The sequence below is a fragment of the Aegilops tauschii genome, chromosome 1 (assembly GCF_002575655.3).
Source record: "Aegilops tauschii subsp. strangulata cultivar AL8/78 chromosome 1, Aet v6.0, whole genome shotgun sequence".
Classification (NCBI taxonomy): Eukaryota; Viridiplantae; Streptophyta; class Magnoliopsida; order Poales; family Poaceae; genus Aegilops; species Aegilops tauschii.
In genome coordinates, this window is record NC_053035.3 from 444,436,804 (window position 1) to 444,461,405 (window position 24,602).

The 24,602-nt window shown below is 43.7% G+C and overlaps 2 protein-coding genes across 3 annotated transcripts; both read right to left on the reverse strand.

The window, feature by feature from the left end:
- Positions 1-8,206: 8,206 nt before the first annotated feature.
- Positions 8,207-13,253, reverse strand: LOC109741063 (probable hexosyltransferase MUCI70). Of its 2 annotated transcripts, none has more exons than XM_020300138.4 (9): positions 12,513-13,253; positions 10,855-11,118; positions 10,566-10,779; positions 10,365-10,474; positions 10,072-10,271; positions 9,597-9,700; positions 9,204-9,391; positions 8,927-9,126; positions 8,207-8,646 (listed from the first exon to the last, which is right to left on the reverse strand). In XM_020300138.4, the coding sequence occupies exons 1-9, from the start codon at positions 12,793-12,795 to the stop codon at positions 8,398-8,400; spliced, it is 1,812 nt and encodes a 603-aa protein (XP_020155727.1). In that variant the 5' UTR covers positions 12,796-13,253; the 3' UTR covers positions 8,207-8,397. The 2 variants fall into 2 exon arrangements, with proteins under 2 accessions (XP_020155727.1, XP_073356656.1); XM_073500555.1 differs by having other exon boundaries at positions 12,523-12,801.
- A 3,955-nt stretch (positions 13,254-17,208) lies between these two features.
- Positions 17,209-24,362, reverse strand: LOC109741064 (vesicle-fusing ATPase). The gene is made up of 21 exons (XM_020300139.4): positions 23,958-24,362; positions 23,112-23,207; positions 22,936-23,020; positions 22,801-22,851; positions 22,436-22,606; positions 22,166-22,320; positions 21,981-22,089; positions 21,462-21,561; positions 21,317-21,372; positions 20,775-20,840; positions 20,605-20,687; positions 20,092-20,225; positions 19,555-19,765; positions 18,962-19,093; positions 18,827-18,887; positions 18,684-18,743; positions 18,460-18,518; positions 18,281-18,368; positions 18,039-18,161; positions 17,793-17,858; positions 17,209-17,703 (listed from the first exon to the last, which is right to left on the reverse strand). The coding sequence occupies exons 1-21, from the start codon at positions 24,143-24,145 to the stop codon at positions 17,560-17,562; spliced, it is 2,238 nt and encodes a 745-aa protein (XP_020155728.1). The 5' UTR covers positions 24,146-24,362; the 3' UTR covers positions 17,209-17,559.
- Positions 24,363-24,602: the final 240 nt, after the last annotated feature.

The window sequence follows — 24,602 nt, forward strand, 5'->3', positions numbered from 1 at the left end:
TGCATCTACATACCCTTGTAGATCGCGAGCGGAAGCGTTCAAGTGAACGGGGTTGATGGAGTCGTACTCGTCGTGATCCAAATCACCGATGACCGAGCGCCGAACGGACGGCACCTCCGCGTTCAACACACGTACGGTTGGGGAAGACGTCTCCTCCTTCTTGATCCAGCAAGGGGAGGGAGAGGTTGATGGAGATCCAGCAGCACGACGGTGTGGTGGTGGAAGCAGCGGGGATCTCGGCAAGGCTTCGCCAAGCTCAGCGAGAGGGAGAGGTGTACGGGAGGGAGAGGGAGGCGCCAGGGGCTTGGGGTGCTGCTCCCATGTGCCTCCCCACTATATATAGGGGTGGAGGGGGCTGGTTTCTTGCCCTCCAAGTCCATTGGGGCGTTGGCAACGGTGGGGGAAAGAAATCCCATCATTTCCCTTCCCCACCGATTGTTATCCCCCCTTTTTAGGGATCTTGATCTTATCCCTTCGGGATATGATCTTATTCCTTCTAAGGTGGGATCTTGGTGCGCCTTGACCAGGGGTGTGGGGCCTTGCCCCCACTACCCACATTCATGTGGGTCCCCCCATGCAGGTGGGCCCCACTCTGGAACCTTCTAGAACCTTCCCGGTACAATATCGAAAAATCCCGAACATTTTCCGGTGGCCAAAATAGGACTTCCCATATATAAATCTTTACCTCCGGACCATTCCGGAACTCCTCGTGACGTTCGGGATCTCATCCGGGATTCCGAACAACATTCGGTAACTGCACACTAATTCCCATAACAACTCTAGCGTCACCGAACCTTAAGTGTGTAGACCCTACGGGTTCGGGAGACATGCAGACATGACCGAGACGACTCTCCGTTCAATAACCAACAGCGGGATCTGGATACCCATGTTGGCTCCCACATGTTCCACGATGATCTCATCGGATGAACCACGATGTCGAGGATTCAATCAATCCCGTATACAATTCCCTTTGTCAATCGGTACGTTACTTGCCCGAGATTCGATCGTCGGTATCCCAATACCTTGTTCAATCTCGTTACCGGCAAGTCACTTTACTCGTACCGTAATACATGATCCCGTGACCAAACACTTGGTCACATTGAGCTCATTATGATGATGCATTACCGAGTGGGCCCAGAGATACCTCTCTGTCATACGGAGTGACAAATACCAGTCTCGATTCGTGCCAACCCAACAGACACTTTCGGAGATACCCGTAGTGCTCCTTTATATCCACCCAGTTACGTTGTGACGTTTGGCACACCCAAAGCACTCCTATGGTATCCGGGAGTTGCACAATCTCATGGTCTAAGAATGATACTTGACATTTGGAAAAGCTCTAGCAAACGAACTACACGATCTTGTGCTATGCTTAGGATTGGGTCTTGTCCATCACATCATTCTCCTAATGATGTGATCCCGTTATCAATGACATCCAATGTCCATAGTCAGGAAACCATGACTATCTGTTGATCAACGAGCTAGTCAACTAGAGGCTCACTAGGGACATGTTGTGGTCTATGTATTCACACATGTATTACGATTTCCGGATAACACAATTATAGCATGAACAATAGACAATTATCATGAACAAGGAAATATAATAATAACCATTTTATTATTGCCTCTAGGGCATATATCCAACAGCCATAGGCTCTATCATGTATGCAATGTTGTGTACCAGACCTGATGTGTGCCTTGCTATTAGTTTAGCAGGGAGGTACCAAAGTAATCCAGGAGTGGATCACTGGACAGCGGTCAAGAACATCCTGAAATACTTGACAAGGACTAAGGATATGTTTCTCGTTTATGGAGGTGACAAAGAGCTCGTCGTAACTGGTTACGTCGATGCAAGCTTTGACACTGATCCGGACGATTCTAAATCGCAAACCGGATACGTGTTTATATTGAACGGTGGAGCTGTCAGTTGGTGCAGTTCTAAACAAAGCGTCGTAGCAGGATCTACATGTGAAGCAGAGTACATAGCTGCTTCGGAAGCAGCAAATGAAGGAGTCTGGATGAAGGAGTTCATATCCGATCTAGGTGTCATACCTAGTGCATCGGGTCCAATGAAAATCTTTTGTGACAATACTGGTGCAATTGCTTTGGCAAAGAAATCCAGATTTCACAAAAGAACCAAGCACATCAAGAGACGCTTCAACTCCATCCGGGATCAAGTCCAGGTGGGAGACATGGAGATTTGCAAGATACATACGGATCTGAAGTTGCAGACTCGTTGACTAAGCCTCTTGCACGAGCAAAACATGATCAGCACCAAGACTCCATGGGTGTTAGAATCATTACTGTGTAATCTAGATTATTGACTCTAGTGCAAGTGGGAGACTAAAGGAAATACGCCCTAGAGGCAATAATAAATTTATTATTTATTTCCTTATATCATGATAAATGTTTATTATTCATGCTAGAATTGTATTAACCGGAAACATAATACATGTGTGAATACATAGACAAACAGAGTGTCACTAGTATGCCTCTACTTGACTAGCTCGTTGATCAAAGATGGTTATGTTTCCTAACCATAGACATGAGTTGTCATTTGATTAACGGGATCACATCATTAGGAGAATGATGTGATTGACTTGAACCATTCCGTTAGCTTAGCACTTGATCGTTTAGTATGTTGCTATTGCTTTCTTCATGACTTATACATGTTCCTATGACTATGAGATTATGCAACTCCCGTTTACTGGAGGAACACTTTGTGTGCTACCAAACGTCACAACGTAACTGGGTGATTATAAAGGTGCTCTACAGGTGTCTCCGAACGTACTTGTTGGGTTGGCGTATTTCAAGATTAGGATTTGTCACTCCGATTGTTGGAGAGGTATCTCTGGGCCCACTCGGTATTGCACATCACTATAAGCCTTGCGCGCAAGCATTGCAACTAATGAGTTAGTTGCGGGATGATGTATTACGGAACGAGTAAACAGACTTGCCGGTAACGAGATTGAACTAGATGAGATACCGACGATCGAATCTCAGGCAAGTAACATACCGATGACAAAGGGAGCAACGTATGTTGTTATGCGGTTTGACCGATAAAGATCTTCGTAGAATATGTGGGAGCCAATATGAGCATCCAGGTTCCGCTATTGGTTATTGACCGGAGACGTGTCTCGGTCATGTCTACAAAGTTCTCGAACCCGTAGGGTCCGCACGCTTAAAGTTCGATGACGGTTATATTATGAGTTTATGTGTTTTGATGTACTAAAGGTAGTTCGGAGTCCCGGATGTGATCACGGACATGACGAGGAGTCTCGAAATGGTCGAGACATGAAGATTGATATATTGGACGACTATATTCGGACACCGGAATGGTTCCGGGGGTTATCGGATATATACCGGAGTACCGGGGGGTTACCGGGACCCCCCGGAGGTTATTGGGCCTCATGGGCCCAAGTGGTGGAAGAGGAGAGGCGGCCAAGGGGCAGCCGCGCGCCCCTCCCCCCCAAGTCCGAATTGGACAAGGAGGGGGGCGGCGCCCCCCCCCCTTTCCTTTCCCCCTCTTTCTCCTTCCCTCTCCTCTCCTGGGAGTAGGACTCCTCATGGGGCGCGCCAAGGGTGGCCGGCCCCCTCCCCCTCCTCCACTCCTTTATATACGGGGAGGGAGGCACCCCCTAGAGACACAACAATTGATCCCTTGGATCTCTTAGCCGTGTGCGGTGCCCCCCTCCACCATAATCCACCTCGGTCATATCGTAGCGGTGCTTAGGCAAAGCCCTGTGTCGGTAGAACATCATCATCGTCACCACGCCGTCGTGCTGACGGAACTCTCCCTCAAAGCTCGACTGGATCAGAGTTCGAGGGACGTCATCGAGTTGAACGTGTGCTGAACTCGGAGGTGTCGTGCGTTCGGTACTTGATCGGTCGGATCGTGAAGACGTACAACTACATCAACCGCGTTGTGCTAACGCTTCCGCTTTCGGTCTACGAGAGTACGTGGACACACTCTCCCCTCGCTATGCATCACCATGATCTTGCGTGTGCGTAGGAATTTTTTTGAAATTACTACGTTCCCCAACAGAGTGGTACGGTAATCCTGTTCTGGAGGTCATGTTACTTGACCATGACGAACCTACGAACTATGAGGAAGCGATGATGAGCCCAGGTTCCGCGAAATGGCTTGAGGCCATGAAATATGAGATGGGATCCATGTATGAGAACAAAGTGTGGACTTTGGTTGACTTGCCCAATGATCGGCAAGCCATAGAGAATAAAATGGATTCTCAAAAAGGAAGACGGACGCTGATAGTAGTGTTACTATCTACAAAGATTGAATTGTCGGAAAAATGTTTTTGACAAGTTCAAGGTGTTGACTACAATGAGATTTTCTCACTTGTATCGATGCTTAAAAGTCTGTCCGAATCATATTAGCAATTGCCGCATTTTATGAAATTTGGCAAATGGATGTCAAACCTGCATTCCTTAATGGATTTCTTAAAGAAGAGTTGTATATGATGCAACCAGAAGGTTTTGTCGATCCTAAAGGTGCTAACAAAGTGTGCAAAGCTCCAGCGATCCATCTATGGACTGGTGCAAGCATCTCGGAGTTGGAATATACGCTTTGATGAGTTGATCAAAGCATATAGTTTTATACAGACTTGCGGTGAAGCCTGTATTTACAAAAGTGAGTGGGAGCAATACAGCCTTTCTGATAAGTATATGTGAATGCATATTGTTGATCGGAAATAATTTAGAATTTTCTGGAAAGCATAAAGGAGTATTTGAAAAGAGTTTTTCAAAATAAAGACCTCGGTGAAGCTGCTTGCATATTAAGCATCAAGATCTATAGAGATAGATCAAGACGCTTGATAAGTTTTTTCAATGAGTACATACCTTGACAAGATTTTGAAATATTTCAAAATGGAACAGTCAAAGAAGGAGTTCTTGCCTGTATTGCAAGGTGTGAAGTTGAGTAAAGACTCAAAACCCGACCACGGCAGAAGATAGAGAGAGAATGGAAGTCATTCCCTATGCCTCAGCCATAGGTTCTATAAAGTATGTCATGCTATGTAACAGACCTATTGTATACCCTGCCCTGTGTTTGGCAAGGGAGTACAATAGTGATCTAGGAGTAGATCACTGGACATTGGTCAAAATTATCCTTAGAGGACTAGGAAATATTTCTCGGTTATGGAGGTGATAAAGAGTTCGTCGTAAAGAGTTGCGTCGATGCAAGCTTTGACACAGATCTGGATGAATCTGAGTCTCGATCTGGACACATATTGAAAGTGGGAGCATTTAGCTAGAGTAGCTCCGTGCAGAGCATTGTAGACATAGAATATTTGCAAAATACATACGGCTCTGAATGTGGCAGACCCGTTGACTAAACTTCTCTCACAAGCAAAACATGATGACACCTTAGTACTCTATGGGTGTTAATCACATAGCAATGTGAACTAGATTATTGACTCTAGTAAACCCTTTAGGTATTGGTCACATGACGATGTGAACTATGGGTGTTAAATCACATGGTGATGTGAACTATTGGTGTTAAATCACATGGCAATGTGAACTAGATTATTGACTCTTGTGCAAGTGGGAGACTGAAGGAAATATGCCCTAGAGGCAATAATAAAGTTATTATTTATTTCCTTATTTCATGATAAATGTTTATTATTCATGCTAGAATTATATTAACCGGAAACTTAATACATGTGTGAATACATAAACAAACAGAGTGTCACTAGTATGCCTCTACTTTAACTAGCTCGTTAATCAAAGATGGTTAAGTTTCCTAGCCATAAACATGTGTTGTCATTTGATGAACGGGATCACATCATTAGAGAATGATGTGATTGACTTGACCCATTCCGTTAGCTTAGCACTTGATCGTTTAGTATGTTGCTATTGCTTTCTTCATGACTTATACATGTTCCTATGACTATGATATTATGCAACTCCCAAATACCGGAGGAACACTTTGTGTGCTACCAAACATCACAACGTAACTGGGTGATTATAAAGGTGCTCTACAGGTGTCTCCGATGGTGTTTGTTGAGTTGCCATAGATCGAGATTAGGATTTGTCACTCCGATTGTCGGAGAGGTATCTCTGGGCCCTGTCGGTAATGCACATCACTATAAGCCTTGCAAGCAATGTGACTAATGAGTTAGTTACGGGATGATGCATTACGGAACGAGTAAAGAGACTTGTTGGTAACGATATTGAACTAGGTATTGAGATACCGACGATCGAATCTCGGGCAAGTAACATACCGATGACAAAGGGAACAACGTATGTTGTTATGCGGTTTGACCGATAAAGATCTTCGTAGAATATGTGGGAGCCAATATGAGCATCCAGGTTCTGCTATTGGTTATTGACCGGAGATGAGTCTCGGTCATGTCTACATAGTTCTCGAACCCGTAGGGTCCGCATGCTTAACGTTCGGTGACGATCGGTATTATGAGTTTATGTGTTTTGATGTACCGAAGGTAGTTCGGAGTCCCGGATGTGATCACGGACATGACGAGGAGTCTCGAAATGGTCGAGACATAAAGATTGATATATTGGACGACTATATTCGGACACCGGATGAGTTCCGGGGGTCATCGGATATATATCGGAGTGCGGGAAGGGTTATCGGAACCACCGGAGAAGTAATGGGCCTTATTGGGCCTAGGGGAGAGAGAGGGGTTAAGGGCTGGCCACGCCCCCCCCCCCCCATGGGCCTAGTCCGAATTGGACTAGGGGGAGGGGCGGCGCCCCCTCCTTCCTTCTCTTTCCCCCTCCTTCCTTCTTCTCCTAGTAGGACTAGCTAGGAAAGGGGGGAGTCCTACTCCTACTAGGAGGAGGATTCCTCCCCCCTTGGCGCGCCTATGAGGGCCGGCCGGCCTCCCCCTTGCTCCTTTATATACGGGGGCAGGGGCACCCTAGAACACACAAGATGATCATTGATCTTTTAGCCGTGTGCGGTTCCCCCCTCCACCATAATCCACCTCGGTCATATCGTCGTAGTGCTTAGGCGAAGCCCTGCGTCGGTAGCTTCATCATCACCGTCATCACGCCATCGTGCTGACGAAGCTCTTCCCCTACACTCTACTGGATCGTGAGTTCGTGGGACCTCACCGAGCCGAACGTGTGCAGATCGCGGAGGTGCCGTACCTTCGGTACTAGGATCGGTCGATCGTGCAGACGTACGACTACAGCAACCGCGTTGTCATAACGCTTCCGCTTATGGTCTACGAGGGTACGTGGACAATACTCTCCCCTCTCGTTGCTATGCATCACCATGATCATGCGTGTGCGTAGGAATTTTTTTGAAATTACTACGTTACCCAACATCTTGCTCCTGCGTGAGCTTTTGTTGCAGCCTATCTGATGAGGCATGTAATAGCTGGATTGATAAACTGTGTAGGGCTATGTAGTTGTTCTGGTGTCACTGGGTTTTCGCCCCATGGCGGACTGCTCGATGACGGGTGTTCGTCGTGGGTTTCCCAGTGATGCGTTGAACTCGCTTTCCCCTTTCTAGGTTTCCTGGATTCTAAGTGGAACTGGTTGTATTTCCGTTATGAGAGTAATGGAAAGGGATTATGCCCGGTTAAAAAAAAATTGATCAAGGTGTTACTAGCCAATGATTTGGCCAACATTCGCAAGGAGAGTGAATAGAGCAGGCAAAGAAGCATTGGTATTGCCAAAAAAAATTGACCATGGTCTAAAAAAGGTCAGAGTTCACTCAAGTCCTTGGTCTTGACCAAAATATTGGCAAGGTAGTTTTTGGCCACATTTCAAACACACCTGAAGGCAGCTTTTGGCAGCAATCTAAAAACGCCCTCACGGCTACAGGCGCCAGATCAGATTCTTTTTAGGGGAAAAGCCAAGTTTATTCATCAAAAACCACAGAGCATGGGGGTTCGCCACACCAGACGTGGCGTCCCAGGTCTAGAGAAAACGAAAACTTAGCTAGACTATGTGCTTTAGATTGACAGCAGTACAGCACGACTCAGGTGAGCAGACCGGACAGCTCAACTGATGGGAGCTACATTACCCAAAAGGGTCTCTCCTGACGGATCCACACCAGCCTCTGGTAGCTACCGGCCTTCTAATCTCTGAACCCGAAGGCCTAAAAGAACTGAACCCAAAAGGCCAGCTTGAAACCAACGACGACGAGCACAGGGACTTGTATGGAACCTATCATTTGCAAACAAAAAGGATAGTACTATACTGAACTGAACCGTATGCATAGTAAAGTAAACCCATCTTTATTTTAAAAATGTTTATTTACACCCCAAAAAATTGTTGTAATCCTCTATCAACAAGTCCTGACAAAATTTTCGAGCCTTTGGGAGGGGAACATGAATACAAGTTAAATAGGAGTAAACCAAACCGAGTCGATCATCAATTGTATGGGAGCAAAATTTCGCCTGGAGAGATTTACAGTCGAATGGGATCCTTCCCGCTGGAGGCTTTTGTTCGATGGGACCGTTTCGAGCCTGATTTCCGTGAGCGCCTCCCTGCTGGCTTCTTGGAAGCTCTCCCAGGTTCCTTTGATGCGCTGTCTGGGAGCATCTTTCGAGGTTGCTGCGCATGCACCACCGGAGGGGGCGGTGGAGGCAGTGGAGGCGGCGGAGGCTGGCTCCGTAAGGCAGCCAGCCTTTGCTCCATGAGTTCTCTGTGGTATGCCTGCAAAGTAAAGGTGACATACACAAGAAATAAGGAGTCCATAACAGACGGCAATGATGTTCTGGAATAAAGGCATTGCAGGTAATCAGATTTTTTTCTTAACATGAGGAATCAAAGCCCTCCGATTTGCATTACTAGAAGACAAACTGTAAAATGTATTATTATCAGTCATGTTTTGGGTTCTACATTTCATTATCTTTTCAGATCAGTAATATACAGCATAACAGGGTGTACAGAAAAAGTAAACGTGCCACACTAAGCATTATTAACATAAAATTACCTGAACAACAAAATCGCGCCTTTCGCAATCCAGGAACATGTCTGCAGTCCAATTAACTCTTGACCTTATTTTATCCCTCACTGTGCTGAAGCTTATCTGATCTCTTGAGGTGAAGCGGTCAACTTCATTAAACCAAAGGCATGTGAAGAGATTGGTGATGGGTATGTGCTCTCTTATTATTACACAGCCCTCAGGGACATCTGTTCAAGGTAAATGTATCGTTATGTTATCACGAGAAATATTGCTATATCAGAATTCAGTGAGAAGAACCAATTACCGCTTGTGATAGGAAGCTTAGCTGATGAATAATGGGTTAAGCCCTCTCTCTTGTAGAACTCTATTTGGTTGTCGATTGAAGCATTATCATACTTCCCACCAGCCTTGTTCGCCTCAGCTTCCTCAAAGACGTCAAAGCGTCTATAATGCCTGGAAATAGCGAAGCTCACATTTTTCCTCCATAAGAATCTGCAACATAACAATGATACAGAATCAGAAAATAACATGTCAAAATCCTGGTGAGAGTAGACTCTTAGAAAAAATATTGGAGTAAGAAGAATATGGTGCAGCTTGGAACTTAATACAACATATAGAGCATAAGTGGCACTGAGTTATGTGCAGAGTAGTTACAACAAGTAGCAGACAGAGCTCAGTGAGAGAACATGATGTTTACCTCTCTAATAGCTGATAAGGATCCTTCACAAGTTTAAGTTTCCCATCGATCCAGAGTGAATACCGCGCATTAGGAAAGAGCCGATGAAGTAATAGTTTTGGAATCTGTTTTGAGGAAAATATCACAAGGGATTCAGTTAAAAAATCATCAGAAGGGAAATAAACAATTAGAAAAACAAATCGCGAATGCTTATTCACATTAAGCATGGCATCCTCCTCTCGTGATTGTGCATTTTCACATACTCATCCAATGCAGAAAAGAATGAGAACATGTTCGTCTCGGATGGATCAGTTATCTAGACAAGAATGCATGTAGGTTTTAGCACATTGTGTACAACTATCTTTACAAGTAACTTTTAGTTTACATTGCCCGCTATGCTGAATTTTAACTTGTGCGCAATCACTATGCCAGAAGTAACTGGCTCTCCAAAGATTCGATTAGGAAAATCAAATAACCAAATATACAGTACAGGTACCTTTCCATTCCGCCTTGCATCCGAATAAGGAAGGTTGTGGACAACAACCACCCGCCACAGCCCGATTTTTTTCATATTATCAACAGCAGTGGTGTTCTTTATTGCAGCTTCTGTTTCTTCATCCAGAAACATGAAGAAGCAAACAGTATCTTTTGAAAATTCACTGATGTTTTCTGGTTGTTGCATTATATCATAATACCCTGAGAAAAGTTCACACAAAATGTGCAATTAGCACTGACATGGAAAGATGATGACATGTAAATATAACTGGCATAGAAAGAGGACGCAGTTACCGAAAATAGCAGAAGCAACAACTGTCCCCTGGCACTGCCGCATCTCAGACAGATCAGCTTCATCTACATCGAATCCAGTATTGAGACCAGGTATCTTCCCTCTCACAAATCTTATAATATAAAGAAAAGGTTAGTGATACAGCACACCGTCATCATATGAACATACAAGAGTCAAAGCATTTGAGTCATACAAGGACATACCCACAATGTACTGTCATCGAGTCTTTTATGTCAAAAGACATATCTCGTTGTTCCAGAGATGGATAACCACCAAACAAAGAACCACTGTTGGACTCTTTGAGTACCAAATTGTCTTCAGACAAATAATTTAAACTTTGAAGGATAGGTGATGCTGTTGGAGCAGCTGGCATCAATGCCAGGGCCTGGTCAACAGGCACATAACAAACAGGACATGCTACACAAGTTTAAAATAATATAATCAGATTCAGAACTTCTTTGTAACTCTGAATTGGACTGGTGAGGAACTTACGCCGTGGTCCAGTACGTTTCCTATCAATAGGTGGAGGAGAAAATGAGAAATTTTCACAAGGATGGTGCTCCAGGTGAATAGCTGGCGGGAAACTCCGTGAAAGACCCTGAACCTTTTCATGACCGATGTCCGGCTGTTTTACTGTTGGTAATGTTGTATTCAAATCATTTCCACTCAAAGAAGATGTCCATACAGGATTTACAAAGCTCCGGACATGATCAGATAATCCCAGCATGGTCTCGGTACCAGGTGCTGCAACTTCATCTACAGCCAACCAAAAGAAGATTTTGTGGTTCAGTACTCAAAGATACATAAGTAAAAACGTAGAGATAACACAACAGTTAAAGGCTATGCCTTACTTTGTTACAAACTAAAAAGTAGATTAGATCAGTTTAGCTATTACTCAAAACAAAATGTTTAGCAGACAACATTCCAGGCAAACAACATATGAAAAGAAATACCATGTTGACTTATCAGGGTTAGACAAACAGATATTCAGTAGAATCGCCAACAATATGCATATTGGTAAGAAGGCCTGCCAGCCCATAGAAAAATTAGCTCAAGCCAATGAAATCTTAATAATACACTGGAATGATTAGATCCAGAAGAACCTATTGTTATCAAAACCATGCTATTTGTACAAATTGACTACTAGATGAAACAAATCTTATTAAAATTCATAAGGCATACATTAGCCTGTCAAAGTCAAACAATATGCATATTGGTAAGAATAAAAATGTAAAGGAGCAGCTGACTAAATGATGGCGGAAATAAACAATTCTAAGGTATACTAAGCCAAAGGCCTGCCTACAAGGTACCAGAAAGGCACAGATTTTGACAGCACTGTCAACATTAGCACTTTTCAATTTCTAAAACATCAACTCGAGGAATAGCTATAGCATATTAACTGTATCACACAATAAAAATCCAGAACAAAGTCTGCAGCTCAGTTCCAAAGAACTGACTGAAGTGACTTGGAAACTGAAGTGATTGTCTAGCAAACCAAAGATCATCTAACAATCTCTAATGCAAACTTGTCTAGCTTAACTATAACAGAAATATTGACACTGCTTGCCTGATTTAAATTACTAAATAATAGCATGCTAATCCATTTGCATCACATCAGTCAGCTAGAGTCAAAGGTGATGCAAAATGGTCAAATATTCAAATATTCACACAATAAGCAATCCAAAGGAAAACATGGTTGCCAGCCAGCACAGGAATATTCAAGCATCCATCCATATACTATTTCTCTTCCATTACTCAAGGTCTTGCTGGCAATTCCACTTCACTAAACCCTCTACAATTTGAAAGTCAACTATGAGCTCAAATCTTCCTGTGTACATAAAGGCCCCCAACACTAATACTTAATGATAATATACTCATGAACATCCTATAACTTGCAAATAAGAAAAGTGAAGTATGCACAGGTAACAGGAACCCTGATGTTTTGTACTCCTAGTGATGGGAAACACCTACATGAATGAATCATACAATAACACTGTTTGCAAGTAGCATCGTATCATTCCGATGAACTCGCAGATCAAATGATTGAAAAGCAAGATAGCAGTAACTGGCAAGCATTTCATCAAGTCACGATAGCAGTCACAAGGTTTATATAGGAATGAAACATGAGGCAAAAGCAACACAACCACCACCTTTACTGACAAGTGATGAGAAGAGGAAGCAGACGACGAGAGCGACGGCGACGAGGAGGAGCAGGAGCATCCGGCGGCGGCGGCCCGCGAACATGCAGATCCGGGCGAAGAGGAGGCGCTCGCCTCCGCGGCCGCCGGCGCCGGGGCCGCCGCCGCCGAGGGACATCTTCGCGGGCTTGCGGACCGCCACCGGCGGCGACGGGGAGGGGGACTGGCCGTTGGGCTGCTGCAGGGACCCATAGCTCCCGGACGTCCTGAGCCCCAGCGACGCCCCGCCGCTCATGCCTCCGCCGCCTTCGGGGCCACGGCGCCAGCTCTCATCGCCCCGCTACGCTGGGCCGGCGCAGCGGCGCAGATCACGGTCCGGACGCCCCACCGACCGAACCACCACCGCCCACCAACCTCTCCTGCCCGGTCCGGTCCGATCCAATGCCGCGACGCGCCAACAGCACCCCAACCAACCGCAGCCGCGGCGCTGTCTGAATCCGCTGCCGGGGCAGTCCAAGCTCGTCGCGGGGGCCGAAATCGCGCTGAGATCTCCGGCTCGGAGCAGAGAAAAAGAGCTCCAGACGGCAGGAAATCCCGTGACGGGCTCGACAGAGGGGAAAAGCCCCGAGATCCGCCGGCGATTGGGGGGAGCGCGAGGAGGCGGGGACGGGGACAGAGTGGAGCGAATGCGGGAGGGAATCTGCCGGCGGATCGGGGGGGATTGGGGATACGGCGAGGGAGATCGGTGCGCGTGGCCGTAGTGGGAGAGATTTTTGAATTTATTTCGGGGAGGCGAGCTCCGGAAATGGAAGGAGGAGAGCGGTGACGTCAGGTTGGTGGGGTGCTTCCCATTAGCACGTATATGGCTTATTTTTTTCTTATAACAAAGACGTCAAACGCTCATGCATACGCATATACGTACACTCAATCATATGAACACACCCCTCATCCCTATAAGCACCTCGTAGTCGAGGGGAATGTCTTCTTCCAACAAACACACATTGGCGAATGACCTAAAATAAATTCAAGAAAATGCGACCACTAATATCAAGTTTAGAACTTGAATCTTAGTGTGCTAGTTCCATTACAGAGAATTTAACCATTTGTGCTATGCTCTATATCTGGCCATGGGCCGGGCCGGGCCTAAAAAAGCCCACAGCAAAAAACTGAGGCCCAGGCCCTCCCAGGCCCTACCATCGGGCCTACTTTTCAAGCCCAAGCCCGGCCCATCTGGTAAAAAGCCCTGAAAAGCCCTTAGTGCTTAGGGCCGTGGGCCGGGCATCTTCCTTAAAATGCCAAGCCCAAGCCCGTCCAGACACTGCTGGTGGGCTCAAAACTCAGGCCCAAGCGCGGCCCACGGGCAAGCCCATCGGGCCTAGGCCCTGGATTTTAGGGCTGGGTCTGGGTGGGCCGACAGGGCCGGGCCTGAGATGGTTAGGACTACGCTCAGTTCACATATACCTACGTTCTAGTCTAGTTGTGCACCAGGAGTGCAAGAGGGTTAGGTGAGATTGCATACATCAATGTGGCGTGGCATAATTTGTACGTCTATGAGCACGTTTAATGTTTCGTTTGCAGTCTGAACTTGTCCTTAGCATATGTTTTGTTCATTATCATAGCTGAGAAGGGACTTTTGTATGAAATGAGCATAGTTGAGATTAAGAGGAGCACCCTACTAACACATCCCAAAGTGATTTCAAGTGCGTCAAGGAGAGAATATATGTGCTCATGCATCCTACCAAACACACCCCTTATGTGTGTTTGGTTCATTGCCATATTTGTGGCATGTCATATTTTAGTAGCTACATGGTCTATATGTCATAGGGCAAGTTTTTTTTGTCAAATCTTTCCACGCGTGTGATGGCCATTTTGTTCGTCATACCCTTTGTGTCAGCCATAGTTTGCCAAGGTTAGTTGTGGCAAAGTTAGTCATGAACCAAATATGCCTTACGACTTTAGCAAATTTTAAGCAATAATTGTGATTTGTTTGACATACTAGAAGAAGTACGCAAATGACATGACCAAATTTTTTATAAGGTGCAATTCAAATGTATTTATATACTATTTAAAATACCTCAATATTGCTATTACGAGCGACATGACCAAATTTTTGGGTAAGGTGCAATTCAACATATCTGTATACTCCCTTTGTTTTTATTCACTCCGCATATTAGCTTTGACCTAAGTCAAACTTTTTAAAGTTTGACCAAGTTTATAAATAACAATTTAAACTTTCACAATAACAAATATACATGATATGGAAATATATTCAATGATGATTATAATGGTATTGATTTGGTATTGTGGATGTTAATATTTTTTGTATAAACTTTATCAGAGTTTACAAACTTTAACTTGAGACAAAGCTAATATGTGAAGTAAATAAAAAGGAGGGAATACTACGAGAATGGCGTTTTGGGTCTCAAGAGCGCGCGCTCCCGCGTGAATAGTAAACAAAAAAGATATAGTAAATGTTTTCAAAAAATCTGAAATTTTTTGTAGATGTTCGCGTTAGTGTCACAAGCATCCTTGAAAATTTACATGCAAAACGGAGCAGCGGTGTTTCGCCGGTGAAAAAACAAATTTAGGGTGGCATTTTGGGATAATATTTGGTTTTTTTTGCACAGGACAAAATGTTTAATCTTTTTGCCTACAAATTTGTATGTAGCATTTGGATATGACAAAGAACACATAGAATTCTTTGTTGAAATATTTTTGGTATTTCAAAAAAAATCACGCGCAGGAGCGCGCGCTCCCGGAAGCACCAACGGAATTCCGGGAGTACTACTAAGTTAAAACAAATCTCAACATCTCTACAAAACGTAGCACTCGATACTAATCAAAATAAATATATATTTTAAAATTATTATTGCAGACCTCAACACCTGTATGATGTAGTGTCAAGGTTCTTTGCTAATGAATAAAGTAAGGTGTGTTAGAAAATTTGAGGTGCAACCAATCACACGAAAACAACAATCACACTAACACAACGCATAAGATTAATTAACGAGGTACAATGAACTCATCTACTACTTGGCGCATGTGTATGAGCACTACTCACATGTACTAAACGCGCGACAAAACTTGTTGGCGCCGTCAAACAACATCTCGACCACTCGCTACGGCTAGTTCGGTCACCCTTGCCATGGACATCCGAGTTGTTTTCTCTTATGCTCTGTATTTAGCATATCAATTTCGTTTAATGTATTTTAGCTAGCTTGTTATGCCTATATAGGCCCGATTACACATGTCTAACTTAAACACCTAACAATCCACAAACTACAGGTCCAGTTATAACAAGGACAGAATTACAACATAACTTGCACACATGTTGGATACAGAATCAACCGAGGTGGATGGGCAGAAGAAATGAACGTGTCCACTTCAAGACTTTAACGCCTAATTCATGAGCGTTGAAATGTGGAAGCTCTTCACACGCTTTCCGATTACATGCTGATGGAGATCGGAAGCAAATCCATGGAATTTGAGGACCTGGCCAGTGGATGATTATTACGTATGGAGATCGGAAGCAAATCCGTGGAATTTGGTATTACGGATGATGTTTTGTGGCTCAAATCCTCATGGACAGGGCCGGCCCTGGGCCATGGCGACGAGTGCGACGGCCTAGGGCCCAGCCTCAGCAGGGGCCCATATGTCCCTAGTACACAAGAGAAGCAGGCCCGACCCATTAAGAAGGAAACAAGTCACGCACGAACAACAATCCGTAGATCCTTCTCCTTCGCTGGCTCCTTGTATCACGCCCTCCTTCGTCTCCGTTCCCCGTCTTAATTAATTGCCCGAACCTTTCAAAAAAAAATTAATTGCCCCAAGTTCCTAAGAGGCCAGGTCCCAATTCCCAAAGCTAATCAATGAATTTCTTTGATTCCTCGCATCCTCTAAACTGCCCCAAGGGCACCCGATGGACGGAGGCCAGCCGGCGACACATCCTGGTCCTGGGCCAAGAACGCGAGAACAGCAACCTACACCATGGCCGTCCATCGTCAAAGCCATGGTCAGTGTCCGAGGGCAGGCGATGCAGACGTGAAGTCCAGGAACTGTTCAAGCGAAGCTCCTCCAGGTAATTTTTAGATCTCAATTCTTTGATCTTTGTCTATTTATTTCTGTTATGATGAGTTGACTTAATAATCAAAATTCACCATAAGCCATTGCTGATGTTTAACCTACTTAATTCCTCTCTTTTTTTGTACAAATTGCAGTCATGTAAATTCTGCAGGTTGTGTCGTTGCATGAATTTTGATTATTGGATGGATGGAGCATAGAATTTCTTCTAATTACTCCAAAACCAAGATTCAGGAATTCAGGTGCTCTCTACTTTATTTTGTTTGTAATAATGTTCCAAAAAGCAATTATCATCTGGTTGTGAGAAAAGGAAACACTAACTTGTAAATCAATTAATCAAATCTGAAAACGGTGCTACGTTCTAGACTCTCAACAAATTTGAGTCTATTATAAGGGCCCATTATATGAAACTCGCACAAGGGCCTCTAAGATGCTAGGGCCGGCCCTGCTCATGGATGCTTGATTTAGTTTTGCTATTACAGATGTGGTCTGAATCCTGAACAATGCACTTTTGTTTGTTTGTTTGCGGTATCAACAAACATGCAGTGTATCTTGTCAGAATAAACAAGCAGGCAACCCTTATAACAACTTCAAAGTTAGTATGGCAAGAAATTAACTGTCCGATATATAGATGAAACTGCCAACTTATCTATATCAAATCAACCAAACTCTAAAAGCACATCCGGGAGCTATGGATTGGTATCCCTAGTCATCAACAACACCCATTCACCAAATAGCATGCCCAGGTAAATATTTCTCAGGCACGGCGCCAAGGTCTCAAACAAAACAAGCCCTCAGGCTTCAGATAACAGAATATTTATATCGACGGAAGCATGGCAAAGAGACAACTCTGGCCGAACCGTGACAATGAAAGGCCACTCGGGATCCAACCACTCTACCCTGTGAAGATAGCAAGCCGGGGAAACTGGAGTAAACAAATTCCTATAGTGGAGCCTAGGGTCCTCAGATGTACGTGTGATCAGTAGCGGATGATGTCGCTCAAGATGCTAAAGAAATGGTTGAGGTCTATCTTTTCCTCTCCGGCATAGATGGCTTCCGCGCTTCCCCCTTGTGGCCCCTGCGCAGCCATCTCGACAAGCGTGTACAGCTTCTTGATCGGCATCTGCAATCGTTGGAGGGTTGTAAGAATTTGGGCAAATATAAGCAACCATTTAAGTGGAGGGAATACAAGAATGTTAGAAAGAAGATTACATCGTCCAGCGCTTCTGCTGCTGTCTCAACATCCCCTTCGTCGAACACATTCAAATGTCGCAACACCTGCAGGGCGATCATATAAGGTTGATACAGAGAAAAATTCCAAATTGCAAGGCCATAGAATATGTATTACATAGGACATGACAGCAATCATCTACTGTTCAAGAATATGCAATGTGAAACGGTTACAGTGTCTTGCATTTTAACCATAGACCATACATATGTCTTTAGTAATCATCTTACCTTTGCAGCATCCTCCTTTGTCAGTTTGGGAACCTCATAGGTTACCGAGAACACACCCGACATACCAATGGAGTCTAGAAATGTTGTCTCACTTGTTGTTCCAATAACAAGCAAGTTCTTTCCCTGCAAAAGATAGGCAAGATATGCGAGTCAAAGACAAAGTCAAGTCAAAGCTGTTTTTGCAGCCAAGAAAAGATTGGGCCCCAGGATACTACTGAAGAAAAAAGTGTGATTGTGCAAACCTTAGGAGGAACCCTCTTGAGGAGGACCATAAGAGTTTGCGATATCAGATTTGAAAAACGTGGTCCGATGGCAACAAACTCCAGTAACCTAAATGGTCATAAAGGAGCACCAAAGAATACTTCGATAAAAATGAAAGGACAAATGACAGCAGACTTTTGTGGCATTGAGGTTCTAATACCTTTCAATGTCGTCAAGAATTATGATACTGAACTGAGATTTGTAAGCATCCTCAAAAACCTGTAACCATCACAACAAAAGACACCTTATGTGTAAGCATACAGGAAGCAAACGGCATAAGTAGAAAAGGCGTACACAGGAGCAATAAACAGGACACACGATTCAAATAGATTCTTCCGTGTATCAACTAACTACCAAATTCATTATATTAAGAACACCCCTGACCTTGCAAATCTGTGCACACTTGCTGCTTTCACTGAAACCAATCATTGTCTCCGCAGATATCTATGGTGAAAACCACAATTAGAGATATGTGGCCCTATAGTTTGCAACTGAGGATGGAGGGAACCAGAAGTAAAGGAACTTACAATTTTGACATAAGCAAAATCACTGTCAATACCAACAGTAGCGGCCAAAGCTGATTTACCACTGAAAAGCAATTAATGTGAAATAAGCTTCCAGCAATATATTCAGACAACGATGATGTGTTTTAGAGACTATACCTTCCAGCAGAACCTTGCAATAGACAGGTCACAAGTGGGCTACCTCTGCTAACTTTAACTTGTTCCACCAGAAGCATAGCTCTCTGAAAAATGTGCTGGTGTGCCTTGCCACAGTCAACAATACCATGCAACCTGTACAAAAAATCACATAAAGGTAACATTAAAATTGTAGTAACTGAGACAACTGAGGATAAAATAAGAGATACATGAGGGTAAGGATTTTAAAATCATATATGTGTTAAGCTCATCATTAAAAGATATTCTTATATGCCTGACAAGCTATAAGCATGTGGTTTGCTACAGTCAAATATCAAGTCTTATATTGCCTGAAGGAAATTTTATTTTTCCTTCTAAACTTGCTAATGAATGTATTATATAAAGCTCAACCCCTGAATTGCTGCATTAAGGAAGAAGAGTGACAGCGCCCACGGGCCATAGCCAATGTTGAGCATATTACAAGGAAAAATTCCAAAGCACAAATAATAAGATGTACTCCAGGAATACCCCAAGAAGAAACTAATGATCGCCCTTTGAAATTTGTGCTGATGGAAATCATTCTGTTAAAAAATTGTTCAAGAAATCAGAACACGCACCTGCATCTTTCGAGGTCATCAGTTGAAGCACCAAATGCGGGAGTAATTTCATGAAGTCCATTCACAAAATCATCCATAGTAACCTTAATGCTTTCCTCGTCCAGAGGTTTAGTGAGATCATCCATGCTTATCTGCCGGTTCAAAGCAAATGAAACTGCACTTTTAACAACACCTTCCAACTCTGCTCCACTGTAGTTCTTTGTCCGTGCAGCTTCATTGAGAAGATAATGTGTCATTTGGATGTGATTTTCACAATTACAAATCATACATAGTAAAAAAGATATACTGACAAATTTCCCACATCCCACAAACCCCTAGTTAGTCATACTAAAATGTCCGACTGCAAAAAAATGGCAGTAAACATTGAAGGAAGCATCGCTATTTGCTAACAGCACTCACTTTTTTAAGAAGAAGAAAAAAATCTTTGAAGTACGGATAATAGCACTAGCATGAAATGGCCAGCTAAAAACAGAAATAAAAAATATTTGCTATAATAACACAAATGCCGCAGACAATATCGCTTTGCAAAGAACATACCTAGCTCTTGAAGATTAACATCTGGAGAAAGGAAAGAGCTCTCCCTCATCTTGCTTGTATGAATTTGAAGAATTTGCAAACGACCATTCTCGTCAGGCAAGTTTATCTCGATATGAACTTCCAGTCGTCCTGGTCTGCAACAGATGTATCAAAGGGCAATGAATATATGTGAAGAGTAGAACAGAAATGAACTAGAAAAAGAGAATATGGTGTAGTCATCTATCAGCACAGCCTCTAGAGTGACTAGCAACCTTCTCTTTGTGAATCGCCCAGCAACATACATCACTAGGAGTGATGAAGGGTACTAGATGCATGGCAACCAATATAATTCCAATAATCAAAGGCCTCATATATTATTCAGAATTCAGCATGAATGCATTTATGATGAAAGACTTGCTACATTAGTTTGTCTCATCAGGAAACTTATTTGTTTCAGTACCACAGAGTTGGAGCTACCAATGACATGTTTGCTAGATCAGTTTGTCATCAGGCAACATGGGTCAGAGCATATACCTCAATAAAGCTTCGTCAAGTAAATCCTTACGGTTGGTCATTCCAATAAGCAACACGTTATTCAACGCCTCAACACCATCTATCTGTAAAGTTGAGAGTTCGGACATAACTCAGTAATAGATATAAGCAAAGAACATAAAGTCTAAACTTCAAATTCTAGTAAAACATACCTTTGTAAGCAGCTGGTTTACAATGCTATCATGTACGCCTGTACCATCTCTGCTAGACCCTCTAGACTGCACAACCAGAGTTTCATCAATGCATGCAGGTTGGCAATTTTGAATAAATCTAAACCAACATTGTACATGATGTATTATACAGTATGATGTCACATGCACAAAATAAAGTTGCAAGTTAAAGAGTTTTAGAATAGATATTTAATGTGGAATCTTAGGCATAACTGAAGAAAAATAAAAAGGATATGAGCATATGATAGGTTTCATGTAAATCTCTGTGACACAGAAGTTATGAGATACTCCTTTGGCAGGGGCTAATACACAATTACACACTGTCACAGCACACACTACAGAACTATTCATGTTGACAGCACGCTCTTAAACTCCATTGAAACCCAAGTTGATAAGAATAAACCTGTACTATCTAGTAGTAACTAGTGATAATCGCAAGCTAATTATTTTGTTCTGTCATATTGACAAAGCCTAAGCAAGAGAAAATATATAATATGGTGAGAGTTATAGTCAACAGAACCCACCTTGCAGATAGCATCAATTTCATCAAAAATGATAACATGGAGGTCACTATGATCACCTGTGAGAAGGAGGTACAAAAATCAAGTGTTGATAAGGATTCACCTCACACAGAAATATGAGAAGAATTCAGCTCATGAGATATCGTACCTTGCGCCTTCTGGTCATTTTCAGCATCAAGAAACAAATCTCTCACATTCTTCTCTGTTTCTCCAACAAATTTGCTCAACACTTCAGGTCCATTCACAATCTGAGGTCAGGAAAAGGTATTTAACCTCAGGTAAACATAATGGACAGGCATCTGGCATTGCAGTGTTAGCAGACTACATGTCACTGACGACTGGTGCCTGTGCTACAATAAATTAAGTATGATACACGGAAGTTTCTCAGTATAAAATGGACTATGATACACAATTCCTTTATTGAACTGAACTTAAAACAAGAGAATTGAAAACTGGAATTTTTAATTCAAAGAAATATATTTATCACTGCTGATAACAACAAAACTTCGTCAAGCCTGCATTTTAAATGTGATATTCATAAATTCGTACAGGATAAAGGGTCCTAAAAAGTAACAATGTATCTAAGAATGAAATAGATGATAGGCACTACACAAATGTTTAGAAAAGTAACAAAGCTATACTCCACGCCCAATACGAATATCCATACCTTCGGGTCCTTTCCATTCAACAGTTTTCCAATCTGACGGGCCATGAGGGTCTTGCCAGTACCAGGAGGCCCGTATAGCAACATACCCTTTACGTGTTTAATGCCCAATCTAAAGTATTCAGTTGTGAGTAAAACATCATATGTTACGGATGGTACAAAATTAAAGAAGCAGGAATGATACTTACTTGCTGACAACATGAGGAGGAAACACCCTTGAAGCAAATGCCCTACGGAAAATGTCTGTGAATTCAGAACTTAACCCACCTATCCCCAATTTTTCCAAGTTAAACTCTTTATCTTTGAAAAGCTTGCTGCTAGCTGCTTCCTTTTGGTTGATAACCTACAGCAGATTAGCGGGTCTTATTGTGTGGCTTTCAGAATCCATACAAAATGCTCTTGTCACATGAACTATTAATAGAACTGCTGATAACAACATAGAAGTTATTCAAAGGAACCTTGATTCCTGAATTAGGAGCCGCCTCAAATATGATGTATGTGTCACTTGACAGGAATCCTCTGTCCAACGGCGTGGAACCTTCTTGACCCTCTAGCAAAGCTTGATTGACACTGAATATGTAGTTTGTTCCATAAAATTCAAATGGCACTCGTTGCCCACTTGTCATGACCTGTAAACAACCCCACATGTCACTGTTATGTGCACACAAGTGGAAGCAGTATTCCTATCAAACTGCAGGCATTCACAATCTAATCATGCATATGAGATTTTTCGTGGACAACATAACATACATATGTTTATAACGATGAAAGAAATAAAGAGAAGCTCTACTCACAGACATAATGCTAACTGATTATCCCATACCTGATCCAGAAATCTCTTCCGGAGTTGTTGGGCAAGCAAGACGGCATCCAGCTGCAGAGCCAGGCTAATGCATGTCAAACCACAGTAAATGAAGCATAACTAAAACTGTAGTCACAGACAGACGAATGAACTTACATCCTCAGCTCGGTTGGACCTTGCCTTAGTATACTCTAGCTCCAATGTGAGCAATGCCAGCTTGAAATCATCAGGAGGAGCAAAACTGGGCAGAAATATTATTCACCACAACAGTAAGGCAACACAGAATCACATCCAACTAAAAGTATGATTCAGTTGACAGTTGATCATCCTACCTGCTCACGGTAATAGAATCCCCAGCCGAAACCTTCACCTGTCGACGCTGAATGGCATTCAAGGCGATGCTTCCAGTAGCAACGGCATCGTGGGCAGTGGATACTCATTAAGGATCAAACATGAATGAAAGAATATATTATTCTAAAATAAAATCGGCACAGAATATCATCAAAGCTCCATAGATTCCACAAGAAAGCCTCTTAAAGTTGAGACAACACAATGTGATTTTAACCAAGGTATAAACACTTCAGAACAATAACATCCGGCATGGTGATTCCAGTTGACAAAACCAAAATTAAACCCCTACACTGGGATGATGTTTAGTAATGATGCATGTTTAGGCTTAGTGGAATTACATAATTGCGTGCCTGTAATAAAAAACGAATGCCTATTGACAATCTGATTCATCATTCATCAAGGCTTCCACATCCCAAATAAATGGCCTCTACAGAGCACGCTGGACTCAGGACGTGATGCTGTGGGCATTTATCCAATTTATTTGTCTAGGCAGATGGCGCGTGGATTAGAGAAGCAAAATTTTGCAATGCACCCACAATAATCGTATGGTATTGGTACGAACTAGCAGCCAGAGCAAGTAAAACGGGCAATCGTGCCATCCCACATACTAGCTAGCGTCGCCAGCAGCCCGTCCCCGCGAGATCACCACCCAAAACGAAGCTAAAGCGCTCCAGCGAGCAAGACAGATGCGCGCGGTGCTCTAGGCCCTCCGGGGTTTCAAACTGGACCGGCCAGCGGATCAGATCAGCGCGCCGGGCCACCTCAAAATTCAGAGAGATCTCACGCGCAGCACAGGCGAGATCGCGGGAGGAAGAACAAAAGGATATCGCAGGGCGAAGACGAGGACGTCGCCGACGAGGGCGAGGGCGGTGGGGAAGCGGCGGATGTCGGCGGGGGAGACGTAGGCGCAGTTGGTGAGCGCCAGCTCCTGGCTGGGCGTGCTCACCACCGCCATGGACACGCCGGCGCCGGCGCCGCCGGCCGCGCCGCGGCCCTGGTAGCCCCTCCCCGCCATGGCGGGAGAGAGATCTCGCGGGTGCGGGGGAGAGGGGTCGCGCGGGGGGAGGGGAGGAGGAGGAGGAGGACTTCGTGGGGGAGTATGGTGCGAGCCGTGCGCGATGCGACGCTCTGCGGAGGCGGAAACGGGGCGAGGACTGGAGGGAGGTGGTCATTTCCCAGGCTGTCTGGCGTCCCTTTTTTCTGCCTTCCTTCGGCGTGAAGGTGTTCGCAGCGTGTTTGCTTTGAACTGGAAGTGGAATTTGAAATCGAGGAGAGATTGGACATGTGAGTTGAGAGTCCAGCTCTCACCTTTATTATAGTAGAGGCGAAAATGTATAAATAGGAAGGGGGTTATTTTCACAATTACTTTAGAGCATCTTCAACAGAAAAGAAATTACATCTCCACCTTCCGAAGATGTAAACTAAAACACTTTGTGGTGCAAATATACATCTCCGCTCACTGAAGATGTAAA

Excerpts from the sequence above, each read along its gene's own strand:
- LOC109741063 (XM_020300138.4), bottom strand. The coding sequence starts at position 12,795 with ATGAGCGGCGGGGCGTCGCTGGGGCTCAGGACGTCCGGGAGCTATGGG. Across the intron at positions 9,701-10,071 it reads ATGCAAGGCGGAATGGAAAG|ATTCCAAAACTATTACTTCA; the intron begins GTACCTGTACTG and ends TCCTCAAAACAG. Across the intron at positions 8,647-8,926 it reads GGCGCGATTTTGTTGTTCAG|GCATACCACAGAGAACTCAT; the intron begins GTAATTTTATGT and ends TTTACTTTGCAG.
- LOC109741064 (XM_020300139.4), bottom strand. The coding sequence starts at position 24,145 with ATGGCGGGGAGGGGCTACCAGGGCCGCGGCGCGGCCGGCGGCGCCGGC. Across the intron at positions 20,226-20,604 it reads CTTGACGAAGCTTTATTGAG|ACCAGGACGACTGGAAGTTC; the intron begins GTATATGCTCTG and ends CATCTGTTGCAG. Across the intron at positions 18,744-18,826 it reads ATTTTGCTTATGTCAAAATT|ATATCTGCGGAGACAATGAT; the intron begins GTAAGTTCCTTT and ends TTTTCACCATAG.